We start from the raw sequence: 20,639 nt of genomic DNA, 5'->3' as shown, positions 1-20,639 counted from the left end.
CAAGACAAAGACACTTGGCCTCAAATTGCCCCTGACCCCTGTGCAGGCATTTATGAGTAATGCTCTAAAATCAACTCAGATGTCTGAGATTCTAAAAGGAACATATTAGCCTTAACAAAATTTGTATTCATTAAAGGCCTCACGGCATAAATTGTTCTGCAAAGCTTGTTGGGTAGTGCCACCATATTAATGTGCTTGAAACTATTAGATTCCAAAGAGCAGCAGAGGCGCCATCACACTCTTGTTGATGATAATCTAACGCGAGAAACACCACAACAAACTCAAAGTTCATGGTTTAATTGGGACAAATGAAAACTGAACCAGGCATTTATGTTATCAACATATCTACATTTAATACAGTTTCTCAAGCTCTAAGATTTCTCAAGAAAAAAAACGGAAAAAAAGAACCTTATATTGTAAAGAAATAAAATCTGAGATACACAAGCAAATTATTTACACTACCTGCACTCAAAAAACAAACCACCGACAGGCCGAACTCGCCACAGACACACATCCGGCAGAAAAAACCTGTAAACTAATAGGATGGAGCCGTTTTTCAGACAATGCCGGTGAACCAGCATTTTCAAAAGTTGGGACTGAGGTATGGATGAGATAAGATGGTCGTAACTCTTCCAGCATGTCTAACACAGAGGAGGTTGGTACAGCAATACAAGTGATCCTCTAATCCTCGTAAAGGGGTTTTCAGAGAAGTTAGTTTCACACTGATGACTGGTTTACATAAGCGGATGCAACCATTTTCTCGGTGACTGTGACACTGGGGGGAGAAGGTGCGCAAGATTAACAGCAAAAAAAGGTGAAGGAAGTGACAACCATCCTCTTTGTATTTTTGCACGGGAAAAACAAAATTCACTTCATGCTTGATGTAAGCGACCACACAGACATTCCAGGCAGACAGCACGAGCCAAACACAAACGTCCGAGCACATTTTGGTTTCCACGTACGACACAGACAGCACAGAGCATTCTTCAAATCTCAGCATCGACCCGAACAGCTGACGCCATCTACCAAAATTCAGACAGTTCAACATTTTCAATTAATATCCAGCAATGTTTTAAAACTTTGTGTGCAGCAGTCATTTCCATTATAATTATTTTTTTTCTTCTATCTATTTCAAGGCTGCTCTTCATGAAAACCTGGTACAAAAACATTTTGAATTACTGTAGGTCGAACCTTAAGAGTCTCTTACACTCAACTTATTTGAATTGTCTGTAACGGGGTGTGATTGATATGCAAAGAAAAGTAAAACATGTACTCAAAAGTCTTACACTTCAGTGACATGGATTTGTGCCACATTCATTCCAGTTGTCTCACAACAGGTTAAAATGACACACTTACCGTAGACTACTGTTCAATAATCATCATGTAAAAGGTTCATACAAACTAGTTCCCCCCTAATTGAGAATAGTGTTTTGGCATGTTAGTTACCACTTCAACAAATGTACATTAAGAAGTCGGCAAATGCTCCATTCTTAAAAGAAAAAGAAAAACTATGAAATACTGGAGTAAATGCGACATAAAAAGGCCAATGTTTTTGAATAAATTCTACCACCAAAGTGTATTTTGTTCTATATTGGTGGTATCTGTGAAACACTGGTGTGCAGTGCTGATACTTTCCGAGGATTGTGGCATTCAGAAAAAGAGCGGGAGGGAGACGGAGTTTGTAAAGAAATGAGTTAGGCTTGGAATACTAGAGACAGCATGACAGGGAGGGGGAGAAAAAGTATAGAAAGTAAATCAAAAAGAAAAGGGGTGGGGGTGGGGTTTAAAGGGAGCAGCAGGCCATGACCAGCGAGCCTCAGAAAGTCAGAGCAGGATGTTTTACAGCAAAGATAAGATGCAGGGTGGGGAAGCAGACCAAGAGACGTGGCTCCTGTGTGGTAGTCCATAGTGTGGCTTCTCCTGCTTGTGTAAAGTACATGTCCAGGCAAGGGGAGGATCTGTTCTCTAAAGTCTTGTGTTGTCCAGGGCTTGTGCTGAGATTGGGGGCATCGTGGAGAAATAGGAGGCGGGACGTCCCTTCAGTAGTCCTCCACCCAGCCGTTCTCCTGGATAAAGGCATCGATGACTTCCTTCATGGCCAGGTTGGGGATCAGCTGGTCCTGGGTCAGGGGGCTCCTGGTGACTGGGTCAAAATGACCCACTCGCTGTAGAGAGGGAAGGTTAAATGTTTATGTTTCCATCTGTGGCTCATTTTATACATAATATTTGCAATAAGAAAAATTCTTTGTATTTTGGGACACGCACATTGACTTAATGGGAAAGTGAATATTTTAGAGTTTGTTTCGTTTCAGCAGCTCAATATCTACATTGGAAATTTAACCTTAACATTAAAACTTTGAAATTAAAACATCATTACAACCCAGATAAATAAATTCAGATACAACATGTTCAAATCGATATGATTAAATCTATAATGTGTTTGGGTACAATGTAATTTAGATATATATTATCTCTATGTTTCAAAACTTATTTTATTTAATTGTACACCTTTGAATTTTATCACTGAAAATTTCAAAGGATGGAAATCACATGTTGCATTGCTATAAACTAAGCAGCACTTCAATTTCAGTGAAAAAAATCGAAATGAACATAGGATAAAAAAAAGATCACATGAATAAATAGGTAATTGTTTTATTGAGTAGTGTGTCTTTTATCAAAGTCCAAAAGAAGTGATATATGTGAACTGTAGCTTATTGCATTAATGATTATTTTCAACAATTAATTATAGATTTCTGAGTTTATGAATTTAAGGCTTGTAAATACCAGATCAGCGGTGATAAGAAACGTCGCAATCATTTTACCTGTAGGTGCTCTTCAATGTCCTTGCGGTCATAGGTGATTCCACTGGGTGTGATGCACGGCTCCCTCATCAGCTCAAAACTGATCTTCCCGCACAGGTAATCTGGAATCTCCCGCTTCTGAACCAACAAAAAAATACAGCAACAAGAGTCACACTCATTTCATGCGAACCGATGCACAATCCTGTCTTTCCCTGCTCTTACAGGGTTCATTACAGTTTAATGACAAACTCATATCCATGTTCATGATTATATTTGCCTCCAGAAACACCATCAGTTTAGATTAAATACAACATTGCAGCACCACTGCTCAGACTAAAAATATCATTGATTTGTTAAAAGGTACTTAATTATCATAATTTAAAGTGGATTTGTCGGCTCCACGCTGAACCGCTGGTCCTTACACCTTCACACACATACAGGAGAGAAACACACTGCAGGCTGTCACTGGCAGTACAGTGTCATTTCAACTGACAGTTACATGACAACTACCTCGGTCGAGCAAACAACTATCTATAGTGTGGCTACTTAATCACGTCACGCCTTGAGAAACAAATAAAGGACGGTTACCACAGAAACAGCTTGGGCTGGAAATAATACATACATTAACAGTAGAGGTGGCGACTTAGTCACAACTGCAGCGTGAAGGTTGAATGTACAACTACAAAAACAGGGCAGAGGGAATGTTCTGGCACAAAGGAAATAGATTTGAGGTCTGCCTACATATCTATACACAAATCTGAACGTGTGTGCGAGAGTCTATTTCTGTTGTTGCTATGTCAACGATCAGAGGAGATGGTGTGAAGTAGGTGAGTGCAGTAAGCAAAGACGCATTTGTGTGATTGAATGATATCAAGATGTGCCTTCTTGTTTGTCGGCCTTGTGATGTTAACGTGCAAGGTTTCACCGTTTACCTGCTTTTTGCCCAGTGCATGATGGGATAACCTCCAGTACTTTAACAACGGTAATAAGTGGGTATCGCAAATGGCTGAGTGAATGGATAAAATGTCATGCTTACTTTTCTTTTCTCATCCACTTGAGAGAAGAGCTCATCCATGTCCATTAGATACTTGTCCTAAGTGGGTCACATTTCCAAATGTTACTCATGAATATTCAAGTACATATTAAAATATATAATCCCATGTGTTTATTAAATGCATATATGCAAAAACGTACATGTTTTGATGCAATCTTGGCATTATCGCCTCCATTTTGATTGTCATCCTGTTTTTCTTTGTATTCTTCAAGTTCTCTGCTCAAATCACAAAGATATGGAAAATCACAGCTCCATCCAGAAAGATAATAATAACAACAAACTTATTTCACAGATTAACAGTAATCATCAAGAGCTCACTATCAGATGAAAAACAATGCTGGATATTTGAGTGCTCCCCTGTTCCCCAGTCTTACCTTTCCTTCTCAGCCAGTATGAGTTTGGTCAAATAAGCATGCAACTCGTTCTCCTGGTTGATGCGCTTATCCTCAATGCTATTCCAGCGTTTCTTCTTGGCAATGCGCAAGGCACTGGGGATGTCATCGCCAAAATTCAGCCTCTGCTCTTTTGCCAGGTTATATGCTGTCAAAGAAAAAAAGTGGGTAACAATTAAAATGCTTTCCTTAAGATTTCTCTCCAACACCCCTCGTTTAGTAGATAAGAAGTCAGTGATAGATAACTATGTGAAACCTTCTATACCTTTATCTAGAGAATATTATGATTACAGGCATGGCAACCCTGACAAAACATACTATAATACATCCCTGCAGACCCGATTAAATGGCAACGGTTCTAGGATCAGCACTCCAACCCTGACACTACTGACAGCAGGAATGGAAGAAAGTCAGACCTTAAAATGAAGTAAAACTCATGGACTAAAAGATGAATGAGGAAGTGCATGAGAAAAATATGAGCTTTTACACACTACTGCAAAACACAGAGAAACGTTCACCCTCCTTCAGGAGGACGTTGTTACCTTTCTGCAGGTTACCGATGGCCTCATCATAGTTCTCCAGCTCCAAGTGACACTGGCCCAAGAAGAAGTGGGCCTTGACCGACTGGCTGTCCAGCTCCAGTGCATGCTTACAATCGGCCAGAGCCTTGTCATGCTGCTGCAGCTTCACGTGGCAGAGAGCCCGGTTGGTGTAGTACACCGCCACAGATGGATTACGGTTCTGGGAGACGGGACAAACCAAAATATGCACATTGCTCAGTGACATGATGGCACAAGCACATTCAAAGGGACACGTCGCCCGATGATGCATTTGTCTCAAAAGGAGATTGCAATGCTTGAATGTATATTTGTGAAGGATGAGTCAATTACTCACAATAGCTTTGCTGTAGCACGTAGCAGCCTCTTGGTACTTGCGGCAGAGGAACAGCCGGTTCCCCTGCTCCTTCAGCTCCTGCGCGGTGGAACTCTTCTCCGGGCTGCCGGCCATTTTCTCCGCCGGCTCCGCGGGGCCCGCCTCGCCCTGCTTCCCTATCCTGTTCCCCGTCTCTTCGGCTGGCTACCTGACAGGCTCGAGAATGCCCCGTCCCGCCTGGATCTCACACGCTAGACCGGAGACACAGCCCATGGGAAGTTAGAACACGCAGAAGCGTGCGTTTGCTGCAATGCACCTGCAGTGCGCGTCCCGGGCGAATTCGGCGCAGATCTCGGTGCCGCTCCAAACGGGCCGACGTGTAACCCGCTGACTGTGCTCGCCACGGGGAAACACAGCGAGGTGGCTCGACCAATCAACTATTCACGTGACGGACATCGGCGGCGACTCCGTGAACAGCACAGCTAGCTAGCAAGCCATCGCCAAACATCTCCCCGCTGCCTCCCGACAGAGCCAGGCTTTCCACGGTGTCACTACACCACTGGCACACAATGGTTGTTAAAGGTCATACACAAGCACAGATAAATCTATACAAACAAATGTATAATGTACCGTCCCGGTGAGAACAGAGACAAGAGTGACACCGTCGCCAACTCTAGTTATAAGCGAACAAGAGATCGGTGCTCAGATGTTAGCCACTTAGCTGAGCTAGCCGAGTGAGCTATGTTGTCGATAAACGCTCCGCCCGGCAGCTCGCTGATGAGAAGACTTGTGCCCAGTGCGCGGTCACAGGATTACTAATGCATCCAGTGGCTGAATGGAACGTTTGGACTGCAGCTAACACGGACCTGGAAAAGGGCGTTTTGGAATTTACCTCAACGCCGCTAGGCAACCTCGGCTAACACAAAGTGGCTAATGCTACGTTAGCTTGTGTGCTATACCGCCTAATACTGGCTTCCGTTGAAGATGCTCGCGTGTTTGTCTATATCCGGTCCTTACCTTAGAGAGGAGTTCTTACATGCGGGTGAAATAGATTATTTAAAAATACTTTGATGTCAAATCTTAAGCGATTATTTTTTTCTCCCCCAAACGAGCTGTCATGACAGGTTGTTGTTATGCTGACGTCAAGCGCTGACGCGACGTCAACGGAAGCCGAAAGGACGTTTTTCTTCCCTTTTTCTTTTTTCTTGCCCGGACAGAACTAATCGTACACAAAAGAAAATTGTCATATATGAATGTCAGTGTCCTTGGAAATATTTCTCCCCATGTAAGCTAAAAATATATCCATACAACCTGCTCTTTATACTAGATCTTTACAGATCATGTTTCAAGCTGCAGCATCCACCACCTGACGGGAGGAGAGAAGCTCAACGAAAAGTAGGCAAATCACCAGCAGATGGTGCTACATAATCATTTTATTATATATTCAGTATATATATATATATATATATATATATATATATATATATATATATATATATATATATATATATATATATATATATAGACAGACAGACAGACAAATAGATAGATGGATGGATGGATGGATAAACTTTTTAAGGAATGTCAAAACTCTTTGAAGCACTGGGGGAAATAAGCATCATATAAAACCCTCGACAATTGAGATCGTTCTCCTTGTGATCAACTGTAATTTAAGTAATATAAATATATTCTGTCACTGATAACGGTTTTTTTGCCTGATACTCAATGGAAATGGTCTTTAGGAGGCTTGTTCAGAGAAACAGATTATGTATATAGAAGAATTTAGTATATATTATCAGGGCCATCCCACCCACAGAGAGATTCAGCCCCACACAGACAGATCCATAGATGATGACCCCTGAGGCCTTTTAATAACAACATTCAAGTTCAGCCATGGGGGAATTAGCAAGGCTGTGACAGTGGACGGGGTCGCTTTCATCCAGGGCCTGTTGGGGCTCTGTGAAGGCTCCACACCGAGATCAGCATGCGAAGATTAGGGGACATCTCCTGAGCAAACACACTGTTAAATGAGGGAAGGGGGCCGCTAAGCCACAGACCCACCAGCGCTGTGTGTCCCCAGCTGTGTTTACCTATCTCCACCAGTCTGGTCCCCTGATCTCCCTCTAGAACACCCACTCACCCACCCTGCCAACCCCAAGTCATCAGTCCCATCCCTGTAAAAGTGATACAAGGGATGAGACTGGTGAGGAGAAATAGACCGATACTTCAAGTTTAGATTCAAAGATGGTTTTAAGTTAAGCTTTTCAGAAACATGAGTGAGATGAGAAACAAACATTATAGAATTAACTTTTTTGCCTTTATTAAACTAAGAAGAACTAACTGACTTGAAGAAATAAAGAAAAACACATCATGATATATAGTATCATCATATAAGTTTTACTGACTCAAATCCACAATTTTCATCTCAGTGGAGTTATTGTATAATATCATATTCAGCTTTTTAAATTGTCAATATGTTAGGATGAAGCCAGAATGTTATATTCAGTTTATGAGTTTATGTGATTATTTAGGGAAAAAGATTTTCAAAAAATGCAGTTTCTCTTTGCAATTAAAAAGGCTATAAACAAATACTACAACAAAGAATTGTGAGAAAAATCCTGCATACCAGAAGCGGGGAGTAATTGGAGGGATAATGTGTTTGTTTACAAAGGATTATGAACAGAATACACTCCACACTTGATAGTTCATATGAATGCCGTTTGATCATTGCTTACATTTAAACTGCGATCTCTCTCCCTCTCTCGCCATCTCTCCGCCCACTCCTCCTGTCCAACATCCCAACCGTCATCCGCTGCCATCCTCCTCCATCAAATCCAACTGCTGCCCGCTGCACCAGCTGGCTGAGCTTCCAGTCAACTTGGCAACAAGACCAGGAAGTTGCCCAGCTCCTCTGGCACAGCTGAAAAGCTGCCACTTCCTGATTGATTCTGGTCTTTCTTTCTGCCTGTGTTGTCGTTTTCCCATTTGGCAATGGTCTCCGCTATTCAGCGCCAAAGCGCCTGAAAAGTGAAAAAGGGTGGACACACTCCCCTCAGCGTTCAGGGACGCCTCGGGTTCGAATGGGTGAAACAAAAGCAGTATTTATCCACAATGGTGGCCATTTTTTGGGGGTAGGAATGCTAATTTTCAAGAAGGGGAAAGGCTCATAGACTTATAGCAGATTGTTGAAGAGGCTCTGAATTTGACACATACAAACAAGTAAAATAATAGTTCCTCTGTTTTAACTGTAACAAAATGGAAATGGAAGGGACATAGATGCCTACCCACATACTCTGTAGGTAACTATCACACTGTGACACCAACTGCACACACATGCACACACATGCCCAGCTGCCAATCACAATTGTCCCGCTTTACATTAACTCGTTGCCCCTAAAATCTACTCACAGATGCAAACTTGTTCATCGAGTGTTCAGAGCTGCTTTCTGAGTTCATACAAAGTCCATGCATGTGGATCCACATTCGCAAATGTGCAAGAGAAAGTTAATGTGCAACTGGTCTCTACTTTTGCTCCTGTTCCAATGGATGCTGCTTAAAATAAATCTCAGCCTGTCTCAGCAGCTTAGTGAAATGCATTCCACCAAACCGTTTCAATTTCCCAACTTGTTCAAATCACAAATGATGATTGATAGCTACTACTAAGTTTGTCTTGCCAGAAACCAGTTTGCTAAATCTGACTATTGAGCAATCCAGTTTTCACACGGTGAAAGTAAACTCTTTTCATTTTGTCCTGCACGTCAACACTTCATCTGAGATTCATCTCATTCTAGAAAAAGAAACCTGTTGAACCTGATCTTCATCACTTCAGATGGATTATATGTAACGTTTCCTTCAGTGGGAAAGCAGAGATTACTCTACACATTAATTACACAACAGAACCGTTTTTTCCAGTGTAAACTGCCTTATAGATATACATTCTACAATGCTCCCTGATTACAACAGAAGCTAGAAGCTGTTTTAACTACGCTGACGTACTCTCCTCCCCTAATTATTTGAACTATAGGGAGAATTGTTATATGTGCATCTGCTGCACACTCAGTGCTTTCAGTTTACACCTGACTGTTCAGCAGATCCATTCCTTCTGGTATTTTTTGTCTAGTCAGTTGTGGTTGCAAGTGTCTGGTCATCATTCATTTATAGTGAACAACTGACTGTGTAAATGTGCTTTTATGTGCACATGCCTTAACTGTGAAACCACTGATTGCTAAAGGGGACTTGTAGGTTAAGAGTTAAATGAGGGATATCCTGATGCAAACCTAAAGGCAAGTAAGAGAAAGGCCAGAGATACCCAAGAGGTCAAAGGTTACCGACACACCTCTGCAGCCCCGATTAAGCTTCCTGACAAAGGGGAGGGGGTGGAACAACTCTATTTTACCTCTTAAATTATGCATCCATGTCCTTTATTCGGACCTTACAGACACGTACACACAAACATGGAGCCAACAAAATGAGGACTGTTAAGAATTAGTTTGAATCTCCGGCTCTCACATTTAGAAAGCAAATAAAAGTCTTTGCAACGTATCACAAGATTTTATAGGAGATTTTGGGATAAGTATCAGCTAAATTCGCACATGTGCATCAGGCCACTTTATAAAGTTGAATCTTTCTACTTGATCTCAGACTGGATGCAAGTGACACAATGCCTGCTGGTTTGATGCCCTTAAAAACATCTTGAGTAAAGCAAAAACAAAGAGTTTGTTTTTGAAACTTGCAGTGTTGGTCCAGAAATCCTTTACACCCTGGGGGGTTAACGGCACTCTGACTGAGACACCCCCACTTCCCAAAACACACACCCCACCATGGATTGATGTGTGACGGCTGGGGGTGGAGGCGGCTGCTGAGTAGCTTTTATAAGTGGAGAGGGGGAAGTTTTACAATAGAGTTTTTGGAGGGAAATCAAAACTCCTGCCTCTAACTCGTTCAACTCATTCAGGGATGCGGAGGGAATCTTACCGATCCCTCCTTCACTACTGCATCTCCATATATAAATTTAGGTTAACCATTAATACGACGGACAACTTCCCCCAGATGGAAAGCATTGGTTTACTGATTGTTATCAACCACATGCTGCAAAAAACAAGATTGAGTCCTTTGTGTTTTTTTTATAATTATAATGAGCTTTGTTTAAGTTGTGCCTCGTCACATTATCAACTCAAAAGCAATTGTTCTGGGAGGATTTACTGTCGTGATGACTTATCAGTTTGTTTTTCACTTTAAAAAAAAACCCCAATGGGGATCTTCACAGGAGAGTATCAGCAGGGGCAGCAAGAAGTTACTTTCCCTCCCTGATGCCCCATCCCCCTGTCTTCACTGATACTCCCCCGACAACTCCACAAATGTCCCCTCAGGTCATGCTCTCTGGGGTCACTGGACCCCCCTCCCCTTCCCCAGCACAATCCAAAGGAGCTATAGCAGACTGAGAACTATGGGCTAATTGTGTGTGTGTGTGTGTGTGTGTGTGTGTGTGTGTGTGTGTGTGTGTGTGTGTGTGTGTGTGTGTGTGTGTGTGTGTGTGTGTGTGTGTGTGTGTGTGTGTGTGTGTGTTTTGGCCAGACAGAGGTTTATTTTGTGTGTGTGTTTGTGTATATGTGCAGTCCTCCAGGGACTGAACAGGATAAGGTGTTAGTTATATTTGACTGACAGTCCCTTGCAGAAGATTTTCAGACATAATGTGAAAAGTGACATACAGAGAATAATATATTGCTGTACATCCATTTACTTACATAATCCATTGTTATACAGAGAGACTGTGCAGACATACAAAGTGCACACTTAGCACTGGAAACGTGCACGATTCAGAGGTTTTCACAACATTCAGGCGAGGTGTGGCACCTGGGTAGATCGTCCGCTCGCCCGCAGTGAATCTTCCCGAGATTTTCCTGCCGTATTCTCACATGGGCTCACTCGGGCATTTTCCGGAAATTTCATTAGGAGGTTGAAAGGAAAAGCAACAATTGCTGACATTTGCGTCCCCTCATACAGCCCCTCTGGAAAAGTTCCAGCCGTTGAGTCAATATCTTACTGGCTACCAGAGTTTAAAGCTTCCATAGTTAAAACCCAGATTTACTAATGGATCAACGCAATTTGCGTCACAATTTCGGATTTCTTTACACATCAGAAGCAAATTTTGAAAAAAATCTTTTAATCATTTTTAAACTTTCAATTCCATACTTAAATAAAATAAATCTGTGAAATTAGGGCTGTGTTGTTTTTTTTTAAATAAGCAACTTCACTGTCTTGGACCCATATAAAAAAAGACATTCTTTACTGATGAAGAATACTGTGTCTACTGTTTATCACTAGATCTTGACGGCTGTTTAGTTTGGATGATTCATTTGATAATTCATCTGTTGATTCCTCTCTCTTGATTCAAATAATCATCTTTTTTTGACCTATGAGTCAGGAGGAAATATGACGATATTTTTCTTGAACAGTTTTGACACGAACCCGATGACCAGTTCTAACATACCAAAGTTGCCGCCTATCTCCGTTTTGTCTGTCTCTCGTCCCTGAATAGAACAAATACTCGTCCCTTTACTATTCCCACAACAATCCAGCTATTTGTTGTCATGTAAAGTTACTGAATGCGGCTTGTCCTGATCCTAAAAGTGTGTAGTCGGCACATCCCAAATTGGACGGTAATCAGATCAGTGTTTGACAAATGACCAATGACAAGCACTGGACCCTGGAGGATGGGTGGGGTTGCCAGGGGTCAAGGCTGGGGGGTCAGAGGTTGGCCTTTCAGAACCGTTCAATCGAAGGGCCATTAAATCCCATCTTTGTGTGATTTCTCAGTGAGGTACGGTGGTTCCATTGGATGCCCCTGATCTGTGCTCTATATGCCCAGTTAGAGCTATATGTCCTGGGCTCCAGCGGTGCAGGAATGAAGAGGGTGACGCGACGCATTCGCCACTGGATCATATGCAGTCAGTGGAAAAATATGTGTCCTTGCTTAATGTATGTATACAGCTGGAGTGACATTATATATTTAAGGCAACCTGGAGGGGAGGAAACAGTTTTAAGAATAACAATAAGGTATAGCCATACATTCTGCTGTTCAACGCATTCTGAAGTGAGGAGCGTTTTAGTCCTCATCCCCAACCCAGTGTACAGATTCAACTGAAGCAATTTCTTATCTTGTGACTTACTTAAACAAAAAGGTTTCTACACAGCTCTCAGAATTAAATCTACAAAAAAAATATTATAATTAATAATTCCGTGAAAGTGTCAGCAATGGAGCTCCTTATCAGTTATATAAATGAGAAAAGGCTTTGTTATCCCATTCTAATTTTTTTTTTGTGTAACTCCTCAATGTGTGTTATCTCATGTGTAAAGTATGTCGTCTCTGGGGCGTCTTGTCTCTAGCTTTGTTTTCCTACGCCTGCCGTCCAAATTTCCATCACAAACATCTCACCCTGTGTGACCCTTTGCTTTCTGTCTGTGGAGAGGCCCTGATTAGCCTGCATACATGTGCAGATAGGCCCAAAATCCTTGAGCTGGGACTCTGTATGAATGTGTGTTTCCGTGTGTGTGTGTGTGTGTGTGTGTGTGTGTCCAAGTATGTGACATATAGAAAAAAAGTATATGCAGTCATGCATATGTGTGCATGCATTGTGTCGGGCAATTCAGGGCTAAACTCCACGCTCTAGTTATTCAGCAAGTTCCCTTGTTCGCTTTTTACTTTGGTTCCTCACTGGTCTGCAGGACGACACAGTTCACTGCAGAAAGAAACAACCTCCATTGAAGGGCCACTCGGTCAGAGGACAGACTCTTTTTTTTGTCTCTCCTCCTTTTTCCCCTCCATCAGCTTCCTCCGGTCTTGGGTCGGCTGAAGAAAATAAAGCCAAACATCCACACGGAGCAGTGAGATAAATATTTATTGCCTCTGGTATGCTTTGCAGAACTTCTAATATGCTCAATGCTTAAAAACAGGATCTAACGGTCACTTCCACAATTATCTGTCTGGGGAAGAGCTGTGGGCTTTTAACATTATTGCAGCAAATAAAATCCTTCAACGGGAGCTTTTAGGTGTTAGAGGTTCCTCTGTGATATTTTTTTGATCCAGCATCCGTCAAAGATGTTTTTATTGAATGTTTGTGGGGGGTTTACCTCCACAATTATGCCACAAAAGCTTAAACTGAAATGATTAAAAGATTTTGCTAAAATATTCATTAATTCCACTGTGTGATATGAAATACATTTAAACCGTACAACAATGGTAAAGCCAGCAACACAACCACATGACTTCTCTTTAAGCGTTCAGCCCACCTGTTGTATACATTCAAATACACCTGTTATCATGAGAACATCCAACCCTGCACACCATACCCCGAGGGATAGGTGATATGATACCCCTGAAGTGGGAGGTGTGTGTGTGTGTGTGTGTGTGTATGTGTGTGTGTGTGGGTGGATGGGTGGGTCAGTGAAGCGGGGGGGTTGGGGGTCTACTCAATGATGGAGCCAGGGGGACACCAAATTTTGGCGGTCGCCTCAAGGGTTCCCCCCCAACAAAGGCTACCTCATTTGCAACAGATGTATACATTTTTTTAAATGACAGGTTCCCCGGATGAGCCGCAGGACACTGCATTGCAGGTGCTGAGAGAGAGAGCAAAGGGCTCGTGTGCAATGGCATTTAAAAAGAAACTAGATCAAAAGGGGCTCGGGGACGAGCTTACAGGTCACCAAGGAGCCTGAATGGAGTCGCTGAAAGATGGTGGGAGATAAAAGATGCTCTGGACTTAGATGTGGTGTGCAATTATGGTCCGACTGCGTCTCCATTCAGAGAGCGTGATTGTCATCTGGGGGCTGAAATGCAAAGATTCTCAGATTACTGCTAAGGCTGGAAGAATGATCACTAAATCGCTTGTTATCACTATTGTAGAATCACTGTTATGTGACACCTTTATTCTCATCAAGTTTATGATCAAGCATAATTTTACTTCTGCAAATAAAAGTTATTGCAAGTTGTGGTTCACGCAGCAGTCTTAACTCGTACTTGAAAATGTAAGTGAGCAATGACTTTAGATCCTGACTTTCAACGGTTTATGAAGGCAAAGCTCCGCTCCATCTTTGGTTACAAACTCCTCGGCATCCTGCTTTGAAACCGTAACGCATTATTAACTTTATCACGTGAAACTTAATACATCGAGGCAAGCGGCGAGCGTCATTCTGACCAACAGCCAGATTTCAGATCTCCACCGTAAAAGCTGAGATTCAGCACCTGTTAAGCTCTCTATTATTTGTATGATACGATGTGAAATGTGATATGTAAAAAATGTAATCTTATCAGTGTCATTATTGTGCTGAGTGAGCAGGAGGGGGAGGGTTTGAGGACGAACAGGGAGTGTTTTGTGCATGGGGTGATAGCCAAGGGGGTCATAGTATTGGCATGTGTCTATTGTGTGAGTGGGCCTTTGTATGGGGGGTTTAAAGTTTAAAGTCTCTATGTGCATGTGTGTGTGTGCATGTGTATGTGTGTAGGCAGACTAATTATATTCTGCAAGCCAAGGATAGCCTAGGCTGAGCAAACTCAATTGACAGAGCAGGATGTAGTGCAGAGAAGACGGAGGAGGAGGAGGAGGAGGAGGAGGAGGAGATCGAATGCAGTCAGGCAACAAAAGAAAAAAAACTGACCATCCATTCTTTTGTCTTTTAGTCTGCAGCATTTTCCAACTGTGAGTGTCTGATGTGTGACATTTAAAATGTGACCTGTGCACGTCGGTTTTTTAAACTAAGACAAGCAAGAGAGAAGTCATGTTAGTCAACATTAATACATTACACATTTTTAATACATTATATTAATATAGAATAATACATAAATTTAATTTATATGAGATGTTTTCAATGTTAAGGCAACGGTGATGTAAGGATTCATCAGATTTTGGATTTCACATCCATTCTGTGCATGCCTATTAAATGTGCTCTATGTACAGGTTTTACTATCGACAGAGAAAACGTACACCTGGCACCTATAAGTGAACAGTTCAACGTTTTGGTAAAAGTGCTGACTCTGGACAACAAGGTTAGCTTGGCTTAGCTTAGCTTGAAGAAACCCTTCATAAATATCTCCACTGTTTTATACTTTTTGCGTTGTTGTTTTTTTTACAGACTTAACAAGCCAAATATGATCAGATGTTCATTAGTGAGCTTCTGATTTTCTTACCTTTAAACAGATTCAGAAAAGCTGCTTCCCCTGTTTTCAAGACTTTATGCTAAGCTAAGCTAACCAGCTGCTAAAGGATATGTATCTTTTTTCTCACCTAACTCTCTGAGAGGAAAAGGCATATATTTGTATTTCATATTTTATCTTCCAAATGTGAAATTGTTAAGGAAACCTAATTTATTTATACAGATTCTTTTAGGCTGTAATTTTTTGTTAAAAAACACTTTACCTCAATGGATGCTGAAAATGATGATAAAATTATTATCTTTGACATATCCTGGATGCAGAGAAAGCCCTAAAATGCTATAAGAAACTAATTTGTCACTGATACAAGGGGTAAAACATGTCACATTTTGAGGATCTGACTTTTAGTTGCCATGTTTGACAGTAACCCCTCCTACACAGATGTTATATGAATTAAAATATGTACTCTCCACAGCATCCAGACTATGTGAGATCTATCACAACAACTTTAAGAACACTAACTCGTCTTGGCCGCCAAAATTATGCATTTGCTTGACCGCCAAAATATAGTCCCTTTGTATCCTCTCCCATTGTATCGAAATAAGGGTATTCAAATGTGGATGTGGTCGAGAGGGACAACATCTGTCTTTCCTGTGGACATATGTAAAACACTATACCTATTGTCGATTTTGGAGGGATCCTGCTCCTTGTTAAGTTTCCCTCCAATTTGATCCAGCCAATTAGAAGCAGTGCGGGGGAGGGGGCGCAGCACAGGAGACGGACAGCGGAGAACCTCTGTCTGACCCCCAGCTGGGCTCCAACAACACTGTCTATCAAAACTCACCAGGCCCAAGGCACGGACTGCAGCGCCGCTGGGCTACTGATAACAACCCCCTCATCTGGATTACAAGTCGTGGGATATGGAGATGCAGCTAATGGCACCTAATGAGTGTCATAAATGTGAAGTGAAAGGGACTGGGGACGCTGCCTACCAAAAGAGAAGTGTGTTTCCCTCCAAAATCAAGACGGGCCAAACCATTCACAGACCCAATTTCGCTCACATTACCACAGTCTGATGAGGAAATGCAGCGTCCATAAAAAAAAAAGAGCACAACAAATGCCTGCTTCAATCTGGCTACAATCAAAAGATGTGGCGCTGACTGCAGATGCTTTGTAGTCTAAATTTACCCTTAAAGCTCAAAGTACCACAGGAAACTTCCTCTCCATTCTGCGGCGGCTGCGACGTGTTTTCGTTTGGCTGTTCCATCCCCGTCCGCTGCTCACAATCAAGCTCTGTAAAAGAGTAAATATGCTGGGAGTTAGCAGCGGCGACGTCGTGTGAAGAACCACTTAAAAAGAAACTGTTTACCCTTGAGCTAAACTATTCCCTTGTGTGCCTTTGAACACTGAAGAATGTGAGAATCAATGCAAAGGACATCATGGTTGGCTGCACTATTGACGCTGTCCCTGTGTAAAGTCAGCCTCGGCTCAGTGACACAATCATTATCTCCTTACACTGGGAGATAAGAGATTGGATCTAACTCCTTCATGATAGAGGAATACAATAATAATCAGGCTCGAGGGATGATAATCACAACAGCCCTGTCAGAGGGGGAATATTTGGTGGAGCTGTATGGTTCATAAACAGCGGGAATGAATTTTGACAAACTAAGTAAATAAAGGAGAGCAACACAAGCTCAAAGGGAAACTGAAAGTCTGCAGATCGTGAGCTCTTTGTTGACTTCAGGGTGCGTTACTTAACAATTTACAGGGTAGAAACGGAAAACACAAATGGTTGCAGAAGAACTCAAATCTTTCCTTTAGATAAAATGATGATGCGACTTTAAAAACCACAAGTAAAAAACCTGCATTGAAAAATGTTGCTCTCGTAAAAGTACAGAGGTAAACTTAGAATATCAAAAGTAAAAGTACGGAAACCTGTGCCTCTTCATCTTTACATTATTATGTATTGCATGAATTCATTATTAGAAGTAACGCATTAAAGTGTCATTTTATTTAGATGTTGTAATAAGGTGAGGTGGAGCAAATCACAATTAATCAACTAATTGTTTGTAGTTTAATACAGTGCCTTGTATAAGCTGAAAGTAACTATAATACTTCCCTGTGAAACATAATATTGGCCCTTACCCCTAAAGATTAAAACCTTTTTATATTAATGTTTCAGTTTTGTTAAATGTCACAATGTCTATGGCACGGTTCCTATGTTTGAATGCAGGAAAAATTGCTTATAAAAAGTCTTGAAACTACGATTTGAAGAACTTCACAGAATTGGGCACAATAGATCGAGAGGTCCATTTTGGACACCTGCAGCTTCTTCCCTCCATTTTGCTGAGGAAAGTCCCTGGGGCACCCAGCTGTGACCTTTGACCCCGACACTATAATTAGGTTATATTTGGAGTTGCTGAATGCAAAAAAAGAAAAAGAAAAGTGGATTGTTGGAGCCATAAAGAAGATTCAAACATCTTCAGAATGCTTTGAAAAAAAAAACCGGAATGTGTTTGACAGTGCTTTAAAGACACACAAGCAATGATGACAATGACGGAGGGGATAAAACAAGACCATGTTTGCGTGTGAGTGAGATTGTGTTTTTAAGTCAGAAAGAGGAGAGAATTGTTGCGTTTGCAAAGTTAGGCGCAATCACTGCTGCCACAAATCTCTTGTGACTTGTGTCACTCTAAATCTAAATCAGGGGATAATTCACCTCCGTTTGACAACGCATAGGACATATTTCATTTCATGTCAGATCCCGGCGGAGAAGATTAAAGCGCACAGGGGCTGTTATGAGAGTTTTGTGACAGTGCAGCTAAGTGATCTATTACATGTTTGGAAAAGCATTAGAGAGCATTCTCAGGGTGTCTCTGCATGTTTCCAGCTGCGTTTGCCATCAACCCTCTCGGACTCTGTTTATCTGGTATAGGGCCCTCTTGTACTCGGTTTCCCACTGGGCTTTACACCAACACACACACACACACACACACGCACACACACACACACACAAACACACACACACACTCACGCAGACTACACAAGCCGAGATGAGAGGCACAAAGCGAAATTTACTGTCTTACAAACAAACATACACAATCAGGATCCTGAGAAAGTGCAATGAGAGAGCAGGTGTCAGTTTTCACATGAGGCTCTCATGGGGGCTCGCAGGGTAAATATCAGCACAATTTTTCCGAGGTCCCAGGGTTGGTTCTTCTCACAGCCTCTTGCCGCCATTCCACCAGGAGCCCCTTCACCTGCGTGGGGAGGTGGGAAAGTGTCGACCTCGCCGCTCTCACCGACTCATCACAACGCAAACGCTACATTTTACAGCCTATGATGCTTTGTGGGCCTTGACGCTATACACTGTAATTATAGGGAACATAAAACGTGTAAAGGAATAAAAACCATCACAGCAAAAACAGAAATAATCTAGGTGCATACTTTTCATGATCTCAGCTTGATAACTAAATAAAATTCAATTGTAAGTGGGGTTTTTTAAAATTTATTCTGTAGTCTTTCATTCAAGGTTTATTCTGTAGTCTGTAGTTATTCTGTAGTCTTTCATTCAAGGTTTTTTTGATTCCACAGCTACGTTAACGTCGATTGCTCTGTCTATCCTCAAACTGACCAGGCAAAACACAAGACGCAGCACAATCCCGTGGCGGGAAGGGCATATTTTTCTGCCTCCCCGGACGAAGGCTGATTATCAGAGTATCCTGTCAAGGTCTTAGATCTCATTACCAGCAGATAGATGACACTGTGCAGGAAAAACAAACAGCAGCGATGTCAGATCAACCGGATTAGCACCGAGGTGCCATGGGAAGCTGCAGAAGAGTCTGGGAACGAGGGCATCACAACTTCTCAACCTCAGACCAGGTCATGCGCTGATAGACACACAGCCACCACACCAAACCGCATCGGATAATACAGAGGCTCTGAACACATTCAGGCCTGTATTTGTTATCCAAAGGCTGATTTCACTCCCCGTTATGAGCTAAGTGTGATGCTCAGTGATGCTTTGATTCTACTGCAGAGTTGGGCGTCCGTATGTCAGCCACTTTGGACTTGTGAAGAGACAGAACATGTGGAATTATTAGGACTTTTTGCAGCAGAGTGGACTTAACGGCTAAAAATTCAAGGGAGGAAATGAATCCCTGGAAACATTGAAGCATTTAGACCTTTTGCATGTTTATGAGCCTCAGAAAAATGTTTCAATTCAAGTTTTTATTATTGCCTTGTTGAAACGATTAGAAATATATTCCATTCTATAACTAGACATTAATCGTCTAGTTATAGAAGATCTGCATGGGGAGCAGAATTTAATGTTCAGCATAAACGATTTGATTTGTCCATGCAGATTCACCACATAGACAACTTTAAACCCCCCCCCGCCCAACACTGAAAGGATCATACAATGGATCTGAATGAAATTTGCATATAAAATATTTACTGTTTTACTTATAGAAAAGCATGTAAACAGACTAGTATGAGTGAATGAGTCTGTTTGTGTTGGCAACAGCGAGAGAAGGTTTCACACAATGTCAAGGTCCCATAAATACCAGTAACACCACACTGTCACTACATCCTCTCTATCCACTGTTAGCACACACCCACACAAACACCCACACACACACACACACACACGCAGACGCACGCACGCACGCACACACACACACACACACGCACACGCACGCACACACACACACACACACAGAGGAATACAGTACAACAGGTAAATAGACACAGCTACAGTACTAGCATGCATGCGTATGCGAACAACTGCACCGTTTGACCAGGCCCTCGTTGGCGGGCCCCTGAGAACGCAAAGGGACGCAGAGTGACAAAACTTTACGGGAATCTGGTCCAGTGGTTAAAGTGTGAGGACCAATAAGCCATGTTTCATCACAATCAAAGAAGATTCACATGTGAGGTCTTGAGCGCTCTGTTACAGCCACATGACGGCACTGAATACGATCCAGGCAGGATAAGACTGTAGCTTGGGTCAGGCCTCGGTCAGAAAGAGTGTGTGTGCTATTGTTTTAATGGACACGTGTGAATACATGCACACTAATGGGTTTGACAAAGTGTGTAAATTAGACCGCGAGTGTCCGACTTCACTGTGCGCACGTGGGTGATGTGACATATTTCTGAAGTCCATACCTAATATTGGGCATTAATGTATTCATGTTTCTTTGACTGGGTCAAAGATACACACACACACACACACACATCACTTCAGAAGACAATGATCCGTCCTGCTGCAGACAATAAAGCAGCTGGATTTCTGCACATGTGCCTTTGTGTTGGTCTGAGGCCTTGTCATAACTCCATCGGAGGGGTCTAGACCTGCACACATACACACA

At 42.1% G+C, this 20,639-nt stretch overlaps 2 protein-coding genes across 8 annotated transcripts in view; both read right to left on the bottom strand.

The window, feature by feature from the left end:
* Positions 1–281: 281 nt before the first annotated feature.
* stub1 (STIP1 homology and U-Box containing protein 1) lies at positions 282–6,293 on the bottom strand. 2 transcript variants are annotated; one of them, XM_035613268.2, is made up of 8 exons: positions 6,138–6,293; positions 5,142–5,371; positions 4,790–4,988; positions 4,230–4,395; positions 3,996–4,071; positions 3,838–3,894; positions 2,823–2,939; positions 282–2,165 (listed from the first exon to the last, which is right to left on the bottom strand). In XM_035613268.2, the coding sequence occupies exons 2-8, from the start codon at positions 5,253–5,255 to the stop codon at positions 2,040–2,042; spliced, it is 855 nt and encodes a 284-aa protein (XP_035469161.1). In that variant the 5' UTR covers positions 5,256–5,371; positions 6,138–6,293; the 3' UTR covers positions 282–2,039. The 2 variants fall into 2 exon arrangements, with proteins under 2 accessions (XP_035469161.1, XP_035469162.1); XM_035613269.2 differs by having other exon boundaries at positions 5,142–5,679; positions 6,138–6,280.
* Positions 6,294–10,696: 4,403 nt separating this feature from the next.
* The window catches only part of ccdc78 (coiled-coil domain containing 78), a 31,575-nt gene continuing 21,632 nt past the window's right edge, over positions 10,697–20,639 (bottom strand). For 2 of the 6 annotated variants that reach the window (XR_004785721.2, XR_004785717.2), the window contains exons 15-16: positions 18,369–18,530; positions 13,009–16,560 (exon numbers count right to left, since the gene is read on the bottom strand). The gene's annotated coding sequence lies outside the window, so the exon portion shown is untranslated. Of the gene's footprint in view, positions 12,970–13,008; positions 16,561–18,368; positions 18,531–20,639 lie in introns of those variants that run through there. The other 4 variants (XR_004785718.2, XR_004785719.2, XR_004785720.2 and 1 more) reach the window with 4 other exon arrangements.

The sequence above is a fragment of the Scophthalmus maximus genome, chromosome 16 (assembly GCF_022379125.1).
Source record: "Scophthalmus maximus strain ysfricsl-2021 chromosome 16, ASM2237912v1, whole genome shotgun sequence".
Classification (NCBI taxonomy): domain Eukaryota; kingdom Metazoa; phylum Chordata; class Actinopteri; order Pleuronectiformes; family Scophthalmidae; genus Scophthalmus; species Scophthalmus maximus.
Note: the sequence above shows the minus strand (reverse complement) of the source record. Positions and strands in the feature narration are given on the sequence as shown.